The sequence below is a fragment of the Erpetoichthys calabaricus genome, chromosome 5 (genome assembly GCF_900747795.2).
Source record: "Erpetoichthys calabaricus chromosome 5, fErpCal1.3, whole genome shotgun sequence".
NCBI classification, from domain to species: Eukaryota; Metazoa; Chordata; class Cladistia; order Polypteriformes; family Polypteridae; genus Erpetoichthys; species Erpetoichthys calabaricus.
In genome coordinates, this window is record NC_041398.2 from 177,172,808 (window position 1) to 177,195,297 (window position 22,490).

Here is a 22,490-nt window from a genome sequence, read left to right on the forward strand (position 1 = left end):
GTTTGCATTTCATAGCAAGACTATCACATTTTCCTTTGCACAGAAATTAATAACTTTTCAAAGTTAATTTAATGTACATAATATTTTCACAGTAGCTCTTACAATGAAAGGCAACAAAAGAGGTAGAATAAACAGCCACATGGTGACATCCTGTCCACAGCTGGCATTACCAAGTAACTGGGATGCTGCTGTCATGGTCTTGGACCTTTCCCATAACCCACATTAAACAGACTTAATAAAGTTATTTTAAATTATTATGGTGTTTGACACTGCAGGGTGGCACATTGGTTAGTGTTGATCCCTTTTATCATCAGGGGTAAAATCCAATCTCAGTTACTGTCTGTGGTTTTTCCATGTACTCTGTATTTAGATGTGTACTCCCAAATTACAAAGACATTGCAGGAGCATCTAATTTGAACCTATGAAAGACGATTCATTCCAATCTTTCCATTAATAATACTAAGAATGCAACATGTACACGGAAACTGTAGAACATAACAGCCTGCCATACCTTTTTTCTGTGAAGGGATCTTTTTAAAAAATGGTTCAAGGAGAAAATGGTTCACATTCAGTCATTCATTCTGTGAACTGCTTTGACAGTTGTTGCCCACTCTCTTCCGTTTGACCTATTGACCTGAAATTTGGTACACATACTGTATACTATTTGACTCCTACTATCTGCTTTCAGGGTGATGATTGACTTCCAAGGTTATTCCTCTTTTTATTTTTATTTTATTTTATTGTAGAATCAACCCTAACCCTAACCCTACCACCTTTGCCGTCACTTCCCCTACCTCTTCATATCTTTAATCGTTCTTGAGGCAGATTAAGTGCCATCTTAAGTGAAAAGTTAAAGAAAACGTACTAAGTAATTGCAACACAAACACTGACAATCAGTTTTAACATAAAAAGATGCCGACGAAAGAAGAGAAGAAGCGGGTCGCTAGGGTGGAGAAAAGAAGAGCTGCTCAGGAAGCAGCAAGCGTATCAACCTCTGAGCAAACGAATGCTAAACATACAGAGAAAGAGCATGAAAACTATGAATGCTCAAGTTAAGTGTATTCACTGCAGGTTATCGTGCAGTGCGCCGTTACTGGTAATCTTATAATCCAAGCCAAAGCATATGTTAATTTAATGGTATATTAATTAAAAAGTAAATTTAAAATGCACAGATAAGTGAGTTTTGACATTACAAAGTTACTCTTATTTTCTACTTTTGATTGAAAGAGTCACACAGTTTTATCATCTAGCAGCCATCTAGCTGCAAGGGTTACTTTTTCCGCAAGATACCCTCTATCTTATTTATAAATCCCGGTAATTTAAGATTACATTTTCTCATGTTTAGATGACCTTTTACTGAATTTAACGTTCTGTTCCCTTAAGAGTGCCTGTTGCTTGATGAAATGACTCCTGCAGTTCCTTTACTGAGCTGCTAACCTCTCATCTCAAACACAGACAGCAGTTTGCGTTTCCTCCGACAAACATAACTCTCACCACTTCACTTCTTGTTCACAAGTGCAACTCACTTTGTTTCACAGAAATTGTATTTATATGTAAAAATGTCATCAGTTTCAGAAGATCACATTAGGACTCATTAACAAGACGAACATAAAGGTTGCCTTGTTCTTCAAAAGCTTTGATTATGTATCATTACACTGAGTATAATTTTCAAATTCAATTGTAACTCATATCATTTGGTGATAAATGAACTGAATTGTATTAATAAAGAATCCATTTATTTTTGAACCAGATTCATGCAAATCAGGTTCACAGAGGCCTGAAGCCAATTCTGGCAACACTTGGCATAAGTAACTAAGTAACACCATACAGCCCATGTGACTGAGAAATAAGATATCGTCAGTAAAGGTGGACACCCACTTATTGTCTTAGATTACTGACAATTCTGATGGTACAAAGCTGTTTTTCAGAACAGGTGGTCAGTATTGGGCCCTCAAAGTACTGCCATTGCTCCCTTTCACCGTTTACTGAACTGTAAATACTATTCGGAGATTTGGCACATACCAAATTCTCATAATACTCTTTTGTCATGTGTGTACAAAGAAATGGTAGACAGGAGGAGGAATAAACAGGGCTGATGGATTACTTCACTGACTAGTGTACCTGTAGTGTAAAGCTAAGGAGACACAGCAAGAGTAAGGGATCCCTGTTCAGTCTTCATCCGCTGAGCAGAAGTTGAGGTGGTCCAGTTATGTGGCCATAAGGGATCTTAACTGGATTGGGCTTCAAAAGCAGAAACCATAAACAAAAAGGATGCGTAATCACTGCCTTTCCAAAAGCAGCTCAGTTTTATTGGCTTGGCTGAAAATTGCTCCATATGTTTTTGAGTTTTTGGTTTCTGGTGTGTTGTGGCAGAAACTTCAGGACAGGGCTTACCAATTAATTAGTCAGAAAGGCTAACTGTGTTCTTTTCACTAACCTGAACTCTCTGGAGGCAATAACAGAGAGAGAATGATACTGTCTATCATGAGCAATGCCTCACCCTCTCCACCTCATGGTTTTAGCATTCTAGTTTCAAATGATGGTTCTAGGACCACACAGTCTCAGTTAGAATCTCAACACGTCTCATTGATATCTCAGCTTAGATAAACAAACACCATCTTCAACTGAACCTGACAAAGGTGAAGGTTGTTGCTATCTGAGCCAGTCTACCTGTTTAACAATCAATATCTGTAAAACAGCTCATTATCACTAACACCTAACAAGTCAGTAAGCAGCCTTGGAGTAATAATTAATGACCAATTATCATTCACTGACCATATTGCGACTGTCCCTCATTCATGCAGATTCATTCTGTGTAACATCAGCATCATCAGGCTATATCAAATGTAACATACAGCACAGCTTCTGCTACAGGCATTGGATTTGTTATGTCTTGACTACTGAAACTCTTTACTGGCAGGTTCATGTGCATGCTCTAGTATGACGCTGGAGATGATTCCAGAATGTAGCGGTACATCTTATGTTCAACCAGCTGAGATAGAGATATGGCACTCAGGTCGCTACACTGACTCTCCGTAGCAACATGTATTCATTTTGGATCCTTGATGTTTGCCTACAAAGTACTCATTGGATCAGTGCCTATTTATATGGAAGTACTGATGAAGTCCTATGCTTCTTTTCACTCCCACAATTCTGCTAATGTATGGTGTCTGGTGATGCCACCTTAAGGTGGCATAAAATCTCAATCCAGACTTTTTTCATATAGCCTATAGTTCTTGCCTGGTTGAACAAACTGCCCAAACTCCATCTGAACTGCTGACTACCTCACTTTGTTTAAGAAGACTCTCCTGTACAGTGAACATCTTTCTAAATGATAATTGTTTTGAAGCTAGGTACTTAGTAGCTAAGAAAAGAGTATCTAGTATTGTGTTGTTCTGTTTGATTTAGAGCTCTTCACTTGTGATTTTCAATTTCATATCCTTATCCAATAACACTTGTTTAAAAACAGTACCCAGACTGATGTTTACCTGATTTTGTTGACCTCATTTGTACATCACTTTAACAAAAAAGTAAATGTAAAATGTAAAAAAGTTTCTCTTTAGGGCTGGTTTATACTTCACGCTCAGAAAGCTTACATGCATACATCATGACTGCCATGCATTCCCAGCATTCTTTTGATGCATCCTCTCAGCTTGTCAACACAATGTGTGCGCGAGTTGCAGTAGGAGCAAAATATGGGTGGCGTGTGTGTTCAAGTTTTGGTAAGTGATGCCAGCATCATTGTTTACTATCAACATGTGACGGTAGGCTCGCAACTCCAACAGAATCAAGCTTTGATGTCTAATGAATGGTTCGATGTAGTGAAGTAAATCATGAAACTTAAATTCTGACTTACAAATCTCTTCATGGTGTATTTTCTTAATCCATTTCTCACATAGGCAGGACAAGCATCGCATATTCCCCATCGTAATGATACATTTAAAGGTGTCACATACCATCATTTGTGTCTCATTTTTTTTTTTTGTACCTTCGCAACAGCATCAGAATGCAAAGAATTTTTTATTCTTAACATCTTTCTTCCCTCAACTCACAACAGAGCAAAACCGAACATTGTTTTCTCACTGTGATAATTTCTCGCACCACCACCTGGTGGAATCCTCCAGATTTACTTAAAGTATAGTCAACACACTGCTTGTACAGCAACAATATCCTCAAACTCACATGTTGTGTAGTGTTAAGTATATCCCTGGCCGTATGAGTCTTAGTTTTCTCACGCACTACAAAGAAATATAGATTAGGCATGTTTGCAGGTATAAACTGGAACAGAATGAGAAAGTGTGCTCAGCAAAAAACTAGCATCCTGTTTGTAAATAGTTTATGCTTTACAATGCCCATAAAAAGTATTTGCCCCCTTCGAAGTTTTCACATTTTATACAGCATTTTGTATATTTTCATCAGATCATCAGAAACAAACTTTTAATGTCAAAGTAGAAAGAAAACAGGTCACTACCTAGTGGTCTAAATTAATTACAAATATAGAAATGCAAAATAATTGATTGCATAAGTATTCAATATGACATACCTAAATCATCACTGGTGCAGCAAGTTGATTTTAGAAGTCATTGATTTAGTTCAATGGAGATCACATATCTGTAGTCAAGGGGTTTCAATTGATTGATTGTAGTATCAATGCGCCTGCATATGGTAGGTCCATCTTGGAAGGTCTTTTTCCAAGCAATTTTGTAAAAAGGTGATTGAAAAGAACAAGTCAGGGGATGGAGACAAGAAAATATCCAAGTCACTGAATATTCCATACTGTTAAATCAACCGTTAAGAATTGGAAAGAGTATGGCACAGCTATAAACCTGCTCAGAAAACAGAATGGTTGTCCAAGAAGAGGACTGGTGATGGAAGCTACTAATTGATCTATGGTAACTCTGAAGGAGTTACAACCTACAGTGGCTAAGATTGTTTTGAAACTGCATACAACAACTTGCCTAGGTGTTTCACTAGTCTCAGCATCGTGGGAGACTGCCATAGAGAAAGCCACTGTTGAAAAATTGCACCTGTTATTTTGGCTTTAGTTTGACAGAAGACACATTTGGTGATTCTGAAGTCAGCTAGATGAAGGATCTATGGATGGATAAGACCAACATTTTAGCTTTTTGGACATCAGAATAAAGAGTACTGCACATTACCAAAAACAAACCATCAACATGCAACGTGACAGAGTTTGAGCAGTTTTACAATGAAGAATGGGACAAAATTTGCATTGTCCAGTTGTGCAAAACTAATAGAGACCTGTCCACACAGACTCAAGGTTGACATGGCTGCCAAAGGGGCATTTACTAAATATTGACTTGATAGGTGGTGCACACTTATGCAATCATTCACTTTGTCTTCTCCATTTGTAATTTATTTAGATCACTTGTTAGATTTCAACATAATATTAAGGAGTCATTTTCTGTTCAACAGTGCCAAAAATTTCACACTAAATCCACTGTGATTCAATGCTTAAGTATATATCTTTCTTACATAAGTGTGCATTACTTATTTATCTTTGTATACTATTTATTTATTATTATTCTTATCTACATTTAATTTGTTTTTCTTTACATGTTGTTAAACACTTTGAGCTACGTCCTATGGAAATAAAAGTTGTTGATGTTGTATACCAATAAAATGTGAAAACTTCCAGATGGAGTGAATACTTTTTATAGGTTCTGTATATATCTTCTGATGCTTAGACAACCCTGCTATTGGAATTTAGGAAGGCCCGAAAACAAAAAAGCTGTATATATTTACACACCTAAGATATATTTGCTTTATTTACAAAGTTAGTTATGGTTGGTGATAATGCCTGGGAATGTGTTCTCAAAATACAGTTAGATGGCAGACACCAGTCAGACTTACTAAGATTGTTAGCAGTAGGGTTTATTTTGTTTTAATTTGACACAGATCTTTTAAAATTTCAGCACAACTTATCTACTTATCTACACAGCTTCTCAATATCTAGAGTAATATGCTGTTCTTACCTGAAGTACATTAGAGGACCACCAGAAACAATTTATGCATTAACAGGATAGAAACAATGCACATGGTATAGGGTGGAATTGACTGCTGTAGCCAAAACTAAGCACTGATATCCCTCTTTATAACTGCTTAGCATTTTCTATATAGTTAGGTTTTTTATTCCATTTTTCAAACAGTCTAATTAATGGCCCACCTTGTCTAACCATTTCTGTTTAGAAGAATGTGTGCCATTGGGGATGCGTATGTTACAGGGCAATGCCCTCTGACAAATTCCATTTTGTTAACATACAGCAATGCTTTATATCCTAATAAGGCATTTATATTTAATTTTAGCATCTGAACATTTCATATTAATGGTTTGCTGTTAAATTCAGTAAAGGGAAAATAATTTCCTGAAGTGAATAACATGGCACCAGCAGAAGCTTTGTATTTTACAGTGTTTTTCCTCTACTTGAAAACCTGGCAAGACAATTTTAATTAAGTGCTTAAGAAGTTTAGGAAGTGTTGCACACAAAGGAAACTTTAAATCAGGAAATTCTCACCGTTTACTCAAAGGTAAGGAAAATGCTCAGCCCTATTTAAAACGTGTGCTTGCAACAGTTAAGCTGGGGGCCTGTATTGAGCAGGACATTCACAAAACAGCACATATTGCTTTCTCTTCCTTTCCTACTAAGATTCATTCTGCAAGCCAATTGTCATGGACCTTTTTATAGTACAAACTAGCTTTTAAGGAGTCTGCATGTGTTATTTAAACTTACTTTTTTTCCAGCAGAATGTTGCAAGAGAGATGATGCCCATCAACAGCTGCGAGGTACCAATGAATCTGAGAAAGACTACCCTTCAACACAGCGTACAATTATAAATGAGCTCACAATACACAAATATGAAATTGCAAATCAGAACATTAATATGTGTTTTGACTATTGTGGGAAATCTACCAAAATAAAGGATTCATGGACAGTGTCAAAAGAACGACAAAGAGTCATTGGAAAGGTTTGGGGTAGCCACCATTATAATATTTCCCGGCTGCAAAATCGATCAAAAAGAACAGACATGTTCAAACGATTGAGTCCAAAATAGAACTGACTTGCTACCTTAAAATGGCGGCCTTTAAATGCAAGTAGAGGAAGTGACGTCATTGGTTGCCCCAGAACCGGAAGGGATTTCTGCAGAATTGGCTGCAAGGAATTGAGAGAAAGAATCAGTGCACTTCGCCACCCACTGGTCAGGTGTGGAATTACTTTTATTTAAGCCCTTTAGTTGTCCCCTAATCATGCGTTTGTGACAACAGGTTAAAATCAAGAGACAGGTAAAGGGTAATAAACAGCCCCACATCTTTTATGGGGCTGACAACACAGTTAAGCACTTCCTAGCTAAAACCTTAGCCCTTATGTCCCTCAATAAACACATTTCTCCCTTCATACTAACTTTGACATTCTTTCCTTTTTGTCTGATCTCTTCTTCCTTTCTGCCAGGTGAATCCTTGCCTTTGCTCCACTCCTAACTCCATGCTCAACTCCATGCAGAGAGAAGATTCCTGTTAAATGTTTACCTGGGAGTAGTCCTAGTGTTACAGGGTTTTCTGTCAGCGAAGTGGCAGATAAACATTTGAGCAAAATCTGGGAAATGCGTTAAAAAAAAAAGAAATAAAGTAAAACAAAACCAAAGCCTAATATGAGAGACAACAATCATGGTCAAGTGAACATGAGGGTCAAAAAGTGCTCTCAAGAAAAGAGCACCAACTTAAACTGTGAATACTTTAGAGATCAGATAAGGATTTGCACTCATAGCTGTCCTTTTATCCCATCGAGTTGATTATGCATGGGTTCCAACCTCAAAGCCCATGCCCCTAACAACACTGGAAATGCACCTAACAATGGAAATAAACACTGGTGGCGTTTGAGGACTTAAAATAATACCAAATAATGACATAGGGGCGTAACTCAGAAGGACTTCCAGGTCAGCCAGTTTCTCATAGAAACAACATGCAACCTCACCCATAAATTTGTTTTCCTAGTTTCTTGTCCAGGTAACATATCACCAGACTGGAATGAGAGAATACAGTAAAAGAGATGGGTCTAACTGCAGCCTGCAATAGCTATGACGTAGGTCAGGTAATGCCCATAACGTCTATCACGAAATGCCCTTTGAGTCAGATAACCCTCCCGCAACCCTAATCTTAACTATTGTGTAACGGGACCCTAATTTAACCCTAGTCTAATGTGATCTGTGTTTCGTGGCTGATGTTGAGGGTGTTTTGTGATGTTGGGGCGTTATGTGACTGACCTCCTAGGTATTGTGGTCTGCAATTACACTGTGTTGGAATAAAACAGTGCAAGGAGCAAGCCTTAAATAGGCAAAAATTACAACCATTCAAATCCCTTGCTTGGATTAAATCTGCCCTCTGTTGCAAATGGAAATGAAGATGCCCTATTTAATAAGAAATGTAGTGGCCACTTACTGTTTGATGGCTGGTATTTCATGTACATGCCAAGGATTTTGCCTTTTATTGTAATGTAATTATTAAATGTTTTGTATTTTATAAAAGTCATGATAATGCTAGTCACTATAAAGGCACTATAGTTAAAAGGTAAATTGATAATTGGCTTTTGACAACAACAGTAGCTTCTGATATACATTATACAGAATATATGAATTACAATGATACTGACTTTGATTCTTATCTGCATATTTAACAGCTGAATTTAAGAGTGTATCAGCATTAAAAAAGGGGAGGGGGTGTACACTTTTAATATTTACTGTAGTTAATATGATGAATGGTTTTCTTTTTGAAGAATATTCACCATATAGTCTTCAATATATAGTCAAACATTTTGTAAAGACTGGGCAGAGTTTTTTTTACTCTGCTGAGACACCATGTAACAAATCAACAGATTTTGGTTAGATAAAATCATTTTTGCATTGCTCTTTTTACTTAATTATAATTCCTCTACATGTTAGTGTAACAAGTGATGTGTAATTTGGCATCAATTTGCCTGCTGGCAGTAAAGCAAAATGCGTAGAATGATGTAGACATTCATCGATATTTCATGAGCTATCAATGAGGAAAACATGAAGCAAAGTTTGCGTGCTAGGCCATGAACACCTACAGTAGACTGGTTCTTCTCATTGTGTTTTCAGATATTTTTGTCTATTTTGTAGGAGTGGTTTTCAGAAAACTACCTTCCTGTAGAGTATACTGTATGTACAACCCTCAATGGCCACTTTTTAGGTACACCTCCTTGTTATTGTAAATAGCTTGCTCCTCCAAATAGCCAGTCAGTGGCTGAAACTCTGTATCCGCAGCATATTCTCATGGTTAAGTTGCTTAATCATTGTTTGACTAAACATTACAATGGGGAAGGTATAACTGAGAGTACCTGAATTATTTATGTTGTAATGTGAATTTCTTTAAAGTCAGTGCAATTTTGTACATGTGTTTAGCTGGCTTCTGGCATACGTAATACAGTATGGTTGTAGTGGGGGCATCAATTAATGTTTCATGTCAAAGGCCATACGTGTTGCTCCACTTTTAATGTTTGCCCACATGGTGGACACTGTTAGGAGATGGGGAGACGTTTGTGTTTGTGTGACCCTCATTTTTTTGTTCTATTTCTCGTAAGATTTTCTTCTATGTGTAATCAGAAAATTTGAGGTCGGCTTATTTTTGTGTGGTTGCCTTTTTATTCTATTTAAGAATTTCATTTTCGTTAACATACAGCAATGCTTTATATCCTGATAAAATATTTAATTTAAATTTTACAACAACGGCAACATTTAATTCTATAGTACATTTTCATGCAAAGGAAGGATGTAGCTCAAAGTGCTTTACAAGATGACAAAGAAACAGTTACAAGCAAAGAAAAAAACAATTAAAATTAGAGATTAATAATAATGAATAAATTGTATACAACAAATTAATAATGCACACTTATATATGACAGATGTATAATTAAGAGAAGTAAAGTGCTTAAATATAGAATATTTTTTAAGTGTCTAGGGCAGTTTTTCTTAGGGAGGCAAATAGTTGGTGTATTGGATTATGTCTCCCCATCAATAGTCATCCCAGGGGGAATCCCTTTCCAGAGAATCACTGCTAACACTCATAACTATGTCAGAGACCCATCACGAGACACTTTGCAAAACATACATGACCTGTAGTTTAAGAAAATATGTAGATTCTAATATCTGAATATTTCATATTAATGGTTTGCTGTTAAATTCAGTAAAGAAAAACTAATTTCCTAATTACCGAATATACTCACGTATAAGTCGTGTCTTGAAACCCGAAAAATCGATCATAAAATCAGACCCCAACGTAATTTTGTTGCAGCAATGCAGTTACCAATTTCTTTCGCTACTTCAACAACATTTAATTTAAAACCAGCTTCATATTTTCTTCTGATCGTTCGCTCCATCGTAGATAAGGAATGCTCTTACGATAAAGGTGTATGAGGGTGTAAGATACAAAAAATGCAAATCAGTGCAAATGTTGCTTCAGTATAGTTCAGGTATTACCCTGTGGTCAGGTAGGCACAATACATAGAAAAAAAAAGGCAGTGTGCTCTGAAGTTACTCTCTAAAGTGGGCGTTAGCATATCATAATCTCGTGGACCAATAGTGTGAGTTTTCTGCATTCGACTTATATGACTGACATTATAAAATACCAGAAATTATATGGTAAAATCAAGCCCCATCTTATCAGCGGGAGAACTTAAACGCGAGTATATACTGTATTTCTAATATGTAATCTTTTAAGTTTGCGTAAATGTGTCACTTGTTGCACAGCTTTGGTGCAAATGATGTTTGTGTGATAAATCATAATGTAGAATGTTGCCTGTATTTTTAGCCAGTCAAGTACCAGTCAATATATAATCTTTTGTTAAATATATTTATGTCCTGAGGCATAGTGCACATTAATGGGGATATGTAGAGATGCCCAGGCCCGGTCTTAGGTATTATGGGGCCCTAGGCGAAAGGGGGGTCCAGTGCCCCCCTGGAAGCTCTGTGAAATGCGTGAAAATTAGACCAAGGAGTCGATCCGGTGCCCCCTGGACGCCAGGGCCCTAGGCGGTCGCCTACTTCGCCTATGCCTAAGGCCGGGCCTGATTGGGACAAATAATGCTGTAGTATATTTAAGTATATATGACAATTGCTCACTCGGACAATTTGTTTTGGGGGCCCCCAAGAAGGCGGGGTCCCTAAGCTATAGCTTGTGTAGCTTATACGTAAATCCTGCACTGGAGATGCCTTAGGTTTTTGTGACTCCTGTGTTTCTCTTCTATATCGTGGCAGACATCTACTTGACCTCCTGTGTGTCTCTGTTTTCACAAATATAACACAATGCAGAGACTGAACATACAGGGTGCAAAACATCTGACATGGCAACTTTGACCTTAGTATGATTTTTGACTTCAGAAATGGTATTTCCAGTATGTTGAAAACAGTTTACAGAAAATTGTTAATGTGAGAGGTCGTAAAAGTTTGGCCAGACTCAGGAAAGCTATCAGAAAAGCCACTAATGCTCCAAAATCAGCTCTATTACAACAGTGAGGTATGTAACATGCCAGACTTCAAAATAGGATTATAACAAGTAGAACATCCTGCTGGATTCCATTCTTGTCAACTCACAACAGGATGTACATTAGAAGAATGAAAACTGGAAAACTGTCACTTTTCTGAAAAATCTCAATTTTTGCTGGAACATGAAGATGGTAGGGTCAAAAATTAATATAAACAGCATGAATCCTGGGGCCCATCCTGTCTTGTGCCAACAGTTAAGGCTAGTAGTGGTAGTGTAATGGTATAGGAATGTTTTGTTCACCTACATTAAGCTTTGTAGTACCAACTGAGCATCATTTGAATGCTGTGGCACACCTAAACACTGTAGCTTACCATGCATATCCTTTTACAGCTATCATTTACTTTTTTTCAAATGGGTACTTCAAACAAAAGTGCCATCTCACAATGCACACACAATCTGGATCTGGTTCCATTGCAATGGCCTGAAAAGTTCCCCAGATCTCAATCAAGTAGACTACCTTTGAGATGACAAAGATAAATGTATGGATGAAAAATCTGCAGTGAGGCTACTGAGTCAGTATGGAACAAAACCTTTAAGAAATGTTTTCAGCATCTTGTTTAATCCATGTATCAAAGAATTTAGACTGTTTTAGAGCAGGATATGACCAAATACTAGATAGGTGTACCTATTAAAATAACCACTGAGTCTTTGTTTATGGCTCCCATTAATATTCGGGAAATACATATAATGATTAATATTTTGAAATGAAAGGATTCACATGTTAAACCTTTATTCAGCTACATCTGATGTCCATTTCTAACAGGTCATAGATAATGTGATCAGGAACAGATGAAAGACAAGCTTACTTTCAGAGACAAGTCTGCCATTGATAATATGTGTCACTTAGGAATATTTCTGTCATAAACTTTAGCAGCTTGGCACATACTGTGCAGGCTAACCTCATAGTTCCTTAATGGCTTCCTTCCTTTTGTTTTTTCAAAGAAACCCTTAAATGACCTGTACCACATACTTTTTTAACTTGTTTTCCTGATTTTGTTTTTACTTATCTGATCATCATAAATTTGTATTTATTTATTGAGATTTATTGTCAGTGTTTAAATAATCCCCAGCAGTTCGATAGATAGATAGATAGATAGATAGATAGATAGATAGATAGATAGATAGATAGATAGATAGATAGATAGATAGATAGATAGATAGATAGATAGATAGATAGATAGATAGATAGATAGATAGATAGATAGATAGATAGACAGACCTGTGGAATGTGTATGTTCTCCCGATGTCTCTGTAGGTTTTCCTCCTACGTCTTATAGGTGAGCAAGCGAGTTTGTCTGGTAACTCAGATTGGCCAAGTATGAGTGGGGTATGGGTGTGTGAGTAAGCATGTATGTTCTGTGATGAGTTGGCACTACCTCCAGTGGTGTTTCCTGCCTTACCCCCAAAACTGTCTGGATAGTCTCTGACCACCCTACAAACCTTTACTGGATTACATTTTCAGGTTAATTTATGTGGTAAAGAAGTTCATCATTGAAAATACAACAGAAAAACTGTTGCATGAAGGACACCTAAAAAACTTCAATTCTTGGACATTTGACAATTGTTTCTATTGTGATGGCACATGCTGTTAATTGTGCTATATAAAATAAAAAAGAATTATTTATCCCTTCATCTTTTGAAATGCCTTTAACTTGCTCCTACTACCTACTCGTATTATTATAATCTTGTTAGCTCTATAACACTGGATTGAATTGTTTCTCTCTAATTTTTCTACATTTTTAAAAAATTCTTTAGGAATGTAGTTACTGAAATATGCACGTTTCTTGCTAGATTTCTGTTCTGTATCAAATTAGTCCTATGAAGTTAAAAGAAACATCATTATTGCTACTGCTGAGTTAAACTAAATGACTGCTTAGTTCACCTGAGCATATGCTGTAAATTGTTTTAAAATCTCCAGTCAGTGGCACAATGTGCATTGGACATATAAAACATTCTATCTAAGCCAATAAAATGGAAGAACCTGATGCCATTACAGTGCATGTAAGCACTTCCAGATGTAGGTGCATTGCTGGGCTTGGCAAGCTTCCATAATTAAGGATGAAGTCAATCGTCTGTCCACTGCAGTCTGAATTGCAGTCAGGGTGAATCTGGTAGAATTGTCTTTATGGCACAGGGATAGTTAAGTAAAAATCAACATCAAAACCATACTACAGTCTGCAGAAAGAGAAGAATGGAGATCAATGCTGCTGCAGTGTCCTCTTGAATCTATTAGCTTGCATGCAGTTTTTTTTTTCTTTTCATTTTAGTATTGTACAATTATTCTGCAGTATGGCTCGGCCAGTTAAGTTCTTGCTGCAGAGATCAGTAAGCGATCACATCAGAAACACTACGTTCAGAGCCCTGGATTTACTCAATAAAAACACCAGAGATAAACGACTTTCAGGTGAGAGCATGCTAATTAATCTGAATGAAATACGAAGTGCTGTTCCTGCCAAGGCTGAGATTGTACTTGTCGGCTTGGCTGCTAATCACCTCTTACTGCCTCTTTCAGTATCTGCAATTGGGATTGCTTAAACTTTAAACTGTAGCCTTTTAAGATTTTTTGCTTTATGTATATATTATACCGTAGATTTGATCTGTTGGGTGGTAATATGACAGGGCAATCAATGTATTGTAATTAAAGGAAAAGTTGAAAGTCATTATTTTTTAAGTTTTTAAAATTAAATCTGCATATTTGGGGTGGGGTGGGTACGGATGCTTTACTAAAGGTAGACACTGATGTTCCTTAAAAAAAGGCGATCTTTTACTTCAAGGACAAGTTTCATTACTAAAAAATGAATCACAAATGTATATAGATGTAGATATATACAGTAAATAGTCTATAATGGTATCTAAATCTTTTTATACATACTGTGTGTAGTATATAATTATTTATTTTATATCCATTTTCCACTCATAGTATTACATCTATATTTCTTGGAAATTAATGCAGTGCTCAGAGCAGAGAGTGAGCAATGAATATAAAAATAGCCTCTGCAGATGTATACAGAGGGCTGTGAGCTGCAAAGGGACTGAACTGACTCAGGAGAGGTTTGATTTTATTTATGAGGCCTGTCCAGCTATTTCTGGTTTGTCCTTGAATGCTTGAATTCTAAAAGTCTTTGGCAATAATACATAATAGATGTAATTTGGTTGTAGATTTGCGTTTTTATAAGAGAGTCATATAGATGAAAATAGTATAAGTGGTTGAAATAAAATTCTGTTTGTTACATATTTTTAATGTAATGTTGTGTGACACAGGTATTTTATCAATGATGTTTTACTATTGCTCTCACACTGTCACAAGTAATATTCTACATTTTTAGGAAATATTAGATCTTGACAGGTATTATCTTGGAGGTTCCCAAATTGCATTGTTGGGTCATACATGTGTCATATTTCACTGATATGTGTACTGATGTGATTTTCTGTTAGAGTAGTATATGAGTTAATCAGAGTTAACCTGTACTCAGCATAGAGTGCTATGTAAGAGTGAACTGAAATGTAATGAATCACCGTTGTGAGTTTGCTCTGAGGGGTACCGCTTCCTCTCACAACCCAAAGACATGCTGTGAGGTTAATTGGCACCTCTACTTTGGCCCTGTTGTTAATATGTTTCCTGCCTGTTGTTGTCAGGATAGGCTCCAGCACAGTGCAAATCTACTGTGGATAATTGGCTCAGTAAATGGATGAGTTTTACACGAATACTTCAAATCTAGGTTTTTGTGTCAGATCAATGTATAGATTAGCTTCTGTTAAAATAAAAATGTTTTAATTTGGTCCAATAAGAGGTGCAGGGAAAGGTTTCTTTAAGGTATGAAATTTTATGGAGAGAATCTGAATTTAGCCATACACGTTTTGCAATGTAACAGGTATTTGAACGAAACATTTTTACATGCTTTTACTCACAAGACATAAAGTATAAGTACATTTCTTATACATAAAGTATAAGAAATGTATTACTGGTAAGCTAAATCACTAAATTATCCTAATATTTCATTTAGCCTTCTTTTAAAAGACACCAGAGTTCAACTGCAGCTGCAGCACAAGGCTTAGTTATCTAATCTTGAGTTTCACCAACATATGTGTAATAATGTATTTAATTATAAATGTTATTCCACTGTAATTTCAGATTGTGATTCATTATTTAATTGATCAGATTTTTTTGATGTGCCAGAAAAAAATGAAGAACTGAAGTAGCATTGCCTTTGTTGTTTGGGATAAAAGAGACTGAATTCCCTCAGCTTGTCAAAGTAGGACATGCCTCAAGTCTTTTTCCTCTGCACATCTTCTACTTCTGTTCCGTGACTTTAATTCAGTGTTAGGCACACATTATGAAAGATGGTGTCTGGCTAGAAAATTATAGTTTATACTCAATGCTTTTTCAATGTTGTTGTTTTTAGGATATAATCTAACATTTTCTTTTCCCTTTTAATTGCTTCTGTGCAACACCTGCTAAATGAGATTGTTTTGTCAATGTTTACCCCTAAATTCTTGTCAATGTTTGCTTTAGTATGACAGCCTTGTCCATCTGGTATTCATTTTACCTGCATGGAGCACTATAAACTGGGCTATATTTCAGGACTGTCCAGGATTGTTCTTGATGTGTCCTCAAGAATTGCTGTCCTCCAAATGTCCATTATATCAGCAGTTTATACAAATGTACCCATTGTATCTGAATGTATGTCATTAATACAATTAGTAAGAGTAGTAGGCCAAACACAGGTTTCTGAGGAACATTGATGGTGTTCTCACTCCATGGAAAGAGTTCTTCTGCTTTTTGGGATCAAATTTAAATTGAATTCATTAAATGTTGGAAGGGGAACAATTACAGTGCATTTCAAAACAAAAATGGTAAAGGAAACAATCCCTGCTGGTACCCACCAGTGTTGACTCATAGCAAATTTGCTGGCTTCACTGTTGACCTTGTTCACAGAATTTTTCCCTGAAAGTCTGCTGTGCAGCTGGCTTAGTCAAACATATTTTTTTCCCAGCACCCAATGATGCTTTACAAGGCTAGCGTGACATCACAGAGCTGTAGTGTTCAAGTTGGACAGAAATATTACTACCTAATCTGCACTACTTTCCTAATTTGCATTGCACATGGGCAAAACTTTCAAGAATATGTACTGTAAACGTATTCCACCTCACACTTTATGGCACTGTCTGATCTGCTTAGTGTACGTGTGAACTGGTGAGCATGGAGCTGAGACATGGGCAGTAAAGCGAACGCAGGAGAATAAGTTAGATGTGGCAGAAATGAGAATGTTGAGATGGATGTATGGAGTTACAAAAAAGGACAGAAGAGGTACGACAACAGTGAGAGAGACCCAGTAAAGTAAGTTAGAGTGGCATGGACATGTGATAAGGAGAAGCAATGATTATGTAGGCAAAAGAGTGATGGGAATGGAAGTAAAGGGGAAGAGAAAGCGAGGAGGTCCAAAGTGGAGGTGGATGGATAGAATAAAGGAAGATTTGAAGGAAAAATGTCTAACTGGGGAGAAGGTGCAGGACCGAGCTATAAAGTTGATCAAGCACATTGACCCCATGTAGAAATGGGTAAAGTTTAAGAAAATTAAAAAAGGTTCTGCATAGATTCATTGTACATTGTGTCTTCACTGCTGGATTAAGCATGTTATGCTGCTCAATAGGCTGTGCTGATCGGGCAGTGACAGGGACACAACCCAGAGTATATAACACTGTGGGTGTTAGTTAGTGTTAGGGATAGGAGCCTGGGAAATGCAGAGGGATATAAAGGACTTGGAGTAATGTGAAGTGTAATTTTATCTCAGGAAGGCACAATAGTGTAGTTTTTAGCACTTCTGCCTAAGCGCTCAGGTCACATTTTTGGCCATAATAATCGACAAAACATATTTGGCAGATGCTTTCCTAGCTCTCACGAACACATATAAGACCATTGTATCATAATAATCTGCTCAAAACTAGTTTGCTTTCTCCTTCCACATTGATTTCAATGCATTTTGCCAAATTCACTGAAATTCTTGAGCATTTTCGCATTTTCGCTGAGGCAAAGCAGGTTTCAGTCATCACTAGTATGCACCATTCCTCCCCAATACTATGAGCAAAGGTAAAGTACTGTATATACTCGCATTTAAGTTCTCCCGCGGATAAGTCAGGGCTTGATTTTACCATATAATTTCCGGTATATTATAATGTCAGTCGTATAAGCCGAATGCAGAAAATTCACACTATTGGTCCAAGAGATTATGATATGCTAATGCCCACCTGAGAGAGTAACCACGGAGCACACTGTCTTTTTTCTCTATGTATTGTGCCTATGTGACCACATGGTAATACCCAAACTTTTCCGAAGTGACGTTTGCACTGTTTTATGTTATTTGTATCTCACACCCTCATACACCTTTATCGTAAGAGCATTCCTTATATACAAAGGAGTGTTCGATCAGAAGAAAATATGAAGCTGGTTTTAAATTAAAAGTTGTTGAAGTGGCGAAAGAAATTGGTAACTGCACTGGTGCCACAAAATTTGATGCATCTGAGAAACTGGTGCGAGATTGGAGGAAGCAAGAAGATGTAAAAAAAAAAAAATTGTGTCTGATTTTATGATTGATTTTTCGGGTTTCAAAACCCGATTTATACGCGAGTATATATGGTAAATGGGAAATAAAAGAAGGCCCAGGACAGCTATGAGAGAGTTATGAGAGAAGTTACCTGTTGCATTTCTGAGAGATAAGGCTATAAAGAATTAACGGATCCCCAACATCATTAATCATTGGCTACTCAGGTCTGGACCAGTCAAGTAGCAGACTTTGGATGAGGAGATGATAAAACGGAAAATGAAAAATTTATGTTTAATTGTAACTTTTTTGATTCTTGCCAATTTCCTCTGTATGTAAACGACCTTGGGTTTGTAAAATGCGCTCTATAAATGCAACTTTTTATTATTATTATTATTATTATCCATCCATCCATCCATCCATCCATCCTCTTCCGCTTATCCGAGGTCGGGTCACAGGGGCAGCAGCTTGAGCAGAGATGCCCAGACTTCCCTCTCCCCGGCCACTTCTTCTAGCTCTTCCGGGGGAATCCCAAGGTGTTCCCAGGCCAGCCGGGAGACATAGTCCCTCCAGCATGTCCTGGGTCTTCCCCGGGGCCTCCTCCCGGTTGGACGTGCCCGGAACTCCTCACCAGGTAGGCGTCCAGGAGGCATCCTGATCAGATGCCCGAGCCACCTCATCTGACTCCTCTTGATGCGGAGGAGCAGCGGCTCTACTCTGAGCCCCTCCCAGATGACTGAGCTTCTCACCCTATCTTTAAGGGAAAGCCCAGACACCCTGCGGAGAAAACTCATTTCAGCCGCTTGTATTCGCGATCTCGTTCTTTCGGTCACTACCCATAGCTCATGACCATAGGTGAGGGTAGGAACATAGATCGAATGGTAAATTGAGAGCTTTGCCTTATGGCTCAGCTCCTTTTTCACCACAACAGACCGATGCAGAGCCCGCATCACTGCGGATGCCGCACCGATCCGCCTGTCGATCTCACGCTCCATTCTTCCCTCACTCGTGAACAAGACCCCGAGATACTTGAACTCCTCCACTTGGGGCAGGATCTCGCTCCCAACCCTGAGAGGGCACTCCACCCTTTTCCGGCTGAGGACCATGGTCTCGGATTTGGAGGTGCTGATTCCCATCCCAGCCGCTTCACATTCAGCTGAGAACCAATCTAGAGAGAGCTGAAGATCACGGCCTGATGAAGCAAACAGGACAACATCATCTGCAAAAAGCAGTGACCCAATCCAGAGTCCACCAAACCGGACCCCCTCAACACCCTGGCTACACCTAGAAATTCTGTCCATAAAAGTTATGAACAGCATCGGTGACAAAGGGCAGCCCTGGCAGAGTCCAACTCTCACTGGAAACGGGTTCGACTTACTGCCGGCAATGCGGACCAAGCTCTGACACCGATCGTACAGGGACCGAACAGCTCTTATCAGGGGGTCTGGTACCCCATACTCTCGGAGCACCCCCCACAGGATTCCCCGAGGGACACGGTCGAACGCCTTTTCCAAGTCCACAAAACACATGTAGACTGGTTGGGTGAACTCCCATGCACCCTCCGGGACCCTGCTAAGGGTGTAGAGCTGGTCCACTTTTCCGCGACCAGGACGAAAACCACACTGTTCCTCCTGAATGACTATCCGACGGACCCTCCTCTCCAGGACCCCTGAATAGACTTTTCCAGGGAGGCTGAGGAGTGTGATCCCTCTGTAGTTGGAACACACCCTCCGGTCCCCCTTCTTAAAGAGGGGGACCACCACCCCAGTCTGCCAATCCAGAGGCACTGTCCCTGATGTCCATGCGATGTTGCAGAGACGTGTCAACCAAGACAGCCCTACAACATCCAGAGCCTTGAGGAACTCCGGGCGTATCTCATCCACCCCCGGGGCCCTGCCACCAAGGAGTTTTTTGACCACCTCGGTGACCTCAGTCCCAGAGATGGGGGAGCCCACCTCCGAGTCCCCAGGCTCTGCTTCCTCATTATTATTATTATTATTATTATTATTAACAGCAGCTTCTAGAATTTAGCACCACTTGGTCTAGGGAAACGTATCAAAAGCTTTTTAAAGTTTAAGTAACCTATGTCTTATACTTTATCATTCATTTATGTATAATATTAAGCCAAAAAAATTACCAAAACAAAATGTGCCCTGATATGCACAGTACAAGCCATATTATAAAATCCTGTAAAATTTGTAATAAACACAAATTATTTTTGCAAAGGACAACTTCAGAATGTAAGCCACTAATGTCAGCTTTAGTCTTCTATGGACATTAGTTGCCAGTAAATCTCCATATTTTTCACTCACTGGTAGCTTCCATATTTAAATTGTTTTTTCTGTTTCTTCTAGATGTGCAACCAATACTGTATTTAGGGGCACTTCATTGGATAAGTTAGTGGATGTTATAAAATATATTTTCTTATTGATATTCTTAGTGTAGTTCCCAAACTAATACCATCTAGTTAAGACAAATGATAATCCAAGTTAAATCTGTAAAACTAAATACGTTAGGATTAACCTGTTTCACACAGAGTGAGAATTGTCGCTTTTCCATACTCCTAGTCAAAAATTTTAAAAAGAAGGTAAACTGTGCCTTTAGAGACCTCTTTTTGTAATCAGGCTTCTTCTTTGCTAATCTTTGCTAATTTCTGTGATCAGACTGAGGAACCTGGATATTGCTGTCTTTGGAATCCTTGCCTACATAGTTATACACAGAATAAATCACTTGCAAGTAAAACCGCTGAGTAACAGCTCCAGAAACCTCACATTTGATTTGAGTCTGGTGAATATCTAAAGAATTATTTATGCTTGTGCATTGGTCAAAATTTCACTAAGTAGTCCAGTTTCCTCTCACATCTCACACACCTGCATTTTGAACAGACTGGCAACCCTGAATTAGCTTTTCATGAGTAACTGTTATGTGCTTGAAAATGTTCATAGATTGAGCAATGTCCCTTTCATAGCTGGTTCCTGCCTCCAGCTCCCTGTGACAATATGATTGAAAAAGCAGATCCAGGAAATGGATGGAGTGTTAGTTTATATGTTCTGTATAAGACTGCTTACCAAAAATGAATAAATAGTAGAAAATTAGCAATATTCTTAGCAGAATGTGAATGAACTCTTGAGGACTAATTCTGTTCTTATTCTTCTTCCTTCCTGTTGCTATGCCTTTTTTAGGGATCAGCTGTCTTGATGAATTCCCCCCCATGCCTATACTCCATTCTCTTCCTCAGCCTCTTCTCCCTCATATCATGGTACCCCCACCTGAGCCTCTGTCTTCCCCTCAACCTTCTCCTTGTGAGAGGCCTTCTCCAGACTTGTTTCTCCTAACTAAATGCCAGTACCATCTCAAACTGCCTTCTGTAATTTTCTCACTGGTTTTTACCACTCCAGCCCTTCTCCTAACCCCATGATTCCATATTCTCTCTCACAGTGAACCACATGTTTTTTTGCAAATGACAGTAGATATAATACAGGTCTCTGGCAACTGAAAACAGAAACATCATGGCTAAGGAAACGAAAAACACTACAGAAAACTAGCCATCTCTGCGTTATGTAAAAGAAAACTAAACGTTATGCAGCAGTTAAACTACTGTATTTAGTCAAAGGTCAGACCATCAACCTGTTGTTGATGTGTTCAAGGGCATGTGGTCGTAAAACTTGATACCAAAAGGTAGAACTTGCAAACTATTACTCTTTACTTATTAATTGTAAATGTATAAATTAAGTAAAAGTCAAATTGTTACAGGAATAAAGAAATTAGTTGCAATGAGTTAGTTAAACATTGGACAAGTAACAAAAATGTATAAATGAAGTCATTGGATAACACTTCATACTGTATATTTTTAACATATAACATAGTGAGGAGTAGTGCAGAGAGTAGAGTTGGCAGAGGTAGATGAGTTTAAATACTTGGGATCAACAGTACAGAGTAACGGGGATTGTGGAAGAGAGGTGAAAAAGAGAGTGAAGCCAGGGTGGAATGGGTGGAGAAGAGTGTCAGGAGTAATTTGTGACAGGCAGTTATCAGTAAGAGTGAAGGGAAGGTCTACAGGACAATAGTGAGACCAGCTTTGTTATTTGGGTTGGAGACAGTGGCACTGACCAAAAAACAGGAGACAGAGCTGGAGGTAGCAGAGTTAAAGATGCTAAGATTTGCATTGGGTGTGATGAGGATGGACAGGATTAGAAATGAGTACATTAGAGGGTCAGCTCAGGTTGGATGGTTGGGAAACAAAGTCAGAGAGGAGAGATTGTGTTGGTTTGGACATGTGCAGAGAAGAGATGCTGGGTATATTGGGAAAAGGAAGCTAAGAATAGAACTGCCAGGCAAGAGGAAAAGAGGAAGGCCTAAGAGAAGGTTTATTG

General features: G+C 38.2%; 1 protein-coding gene across 2 annotated transcripts in view; it reads left to right on the plus strand.

Moving 5' to 3' along the window:
• Positions 1-22,490, plus strand: part of dlc1 (DLC1 Rho GTPase activating protein) — a 445,543-nt gene that overhangs the window by 253,584 nt on the left and 169,469 nt on the right. Inside the window, exon 1 of one of the 2 annotated variants that reach the window (XM_051927798.1) lies at positions 13,808-13,982. The exons of the other annotated variant lie outside the window; for it this stretch is intronic. Coding sequence (XP_051783758.1) covers positions 13,817-13,982 — 166 coding nt within the window. The 5' untranslated portion in view covers positions 13,808-13,816. Of the gene's footprint in view, positions 1-13,807; positions 13,983-22,490 lie in introns of those variants that run through there. 2 annotated transcript variants of the gene reach the window in all.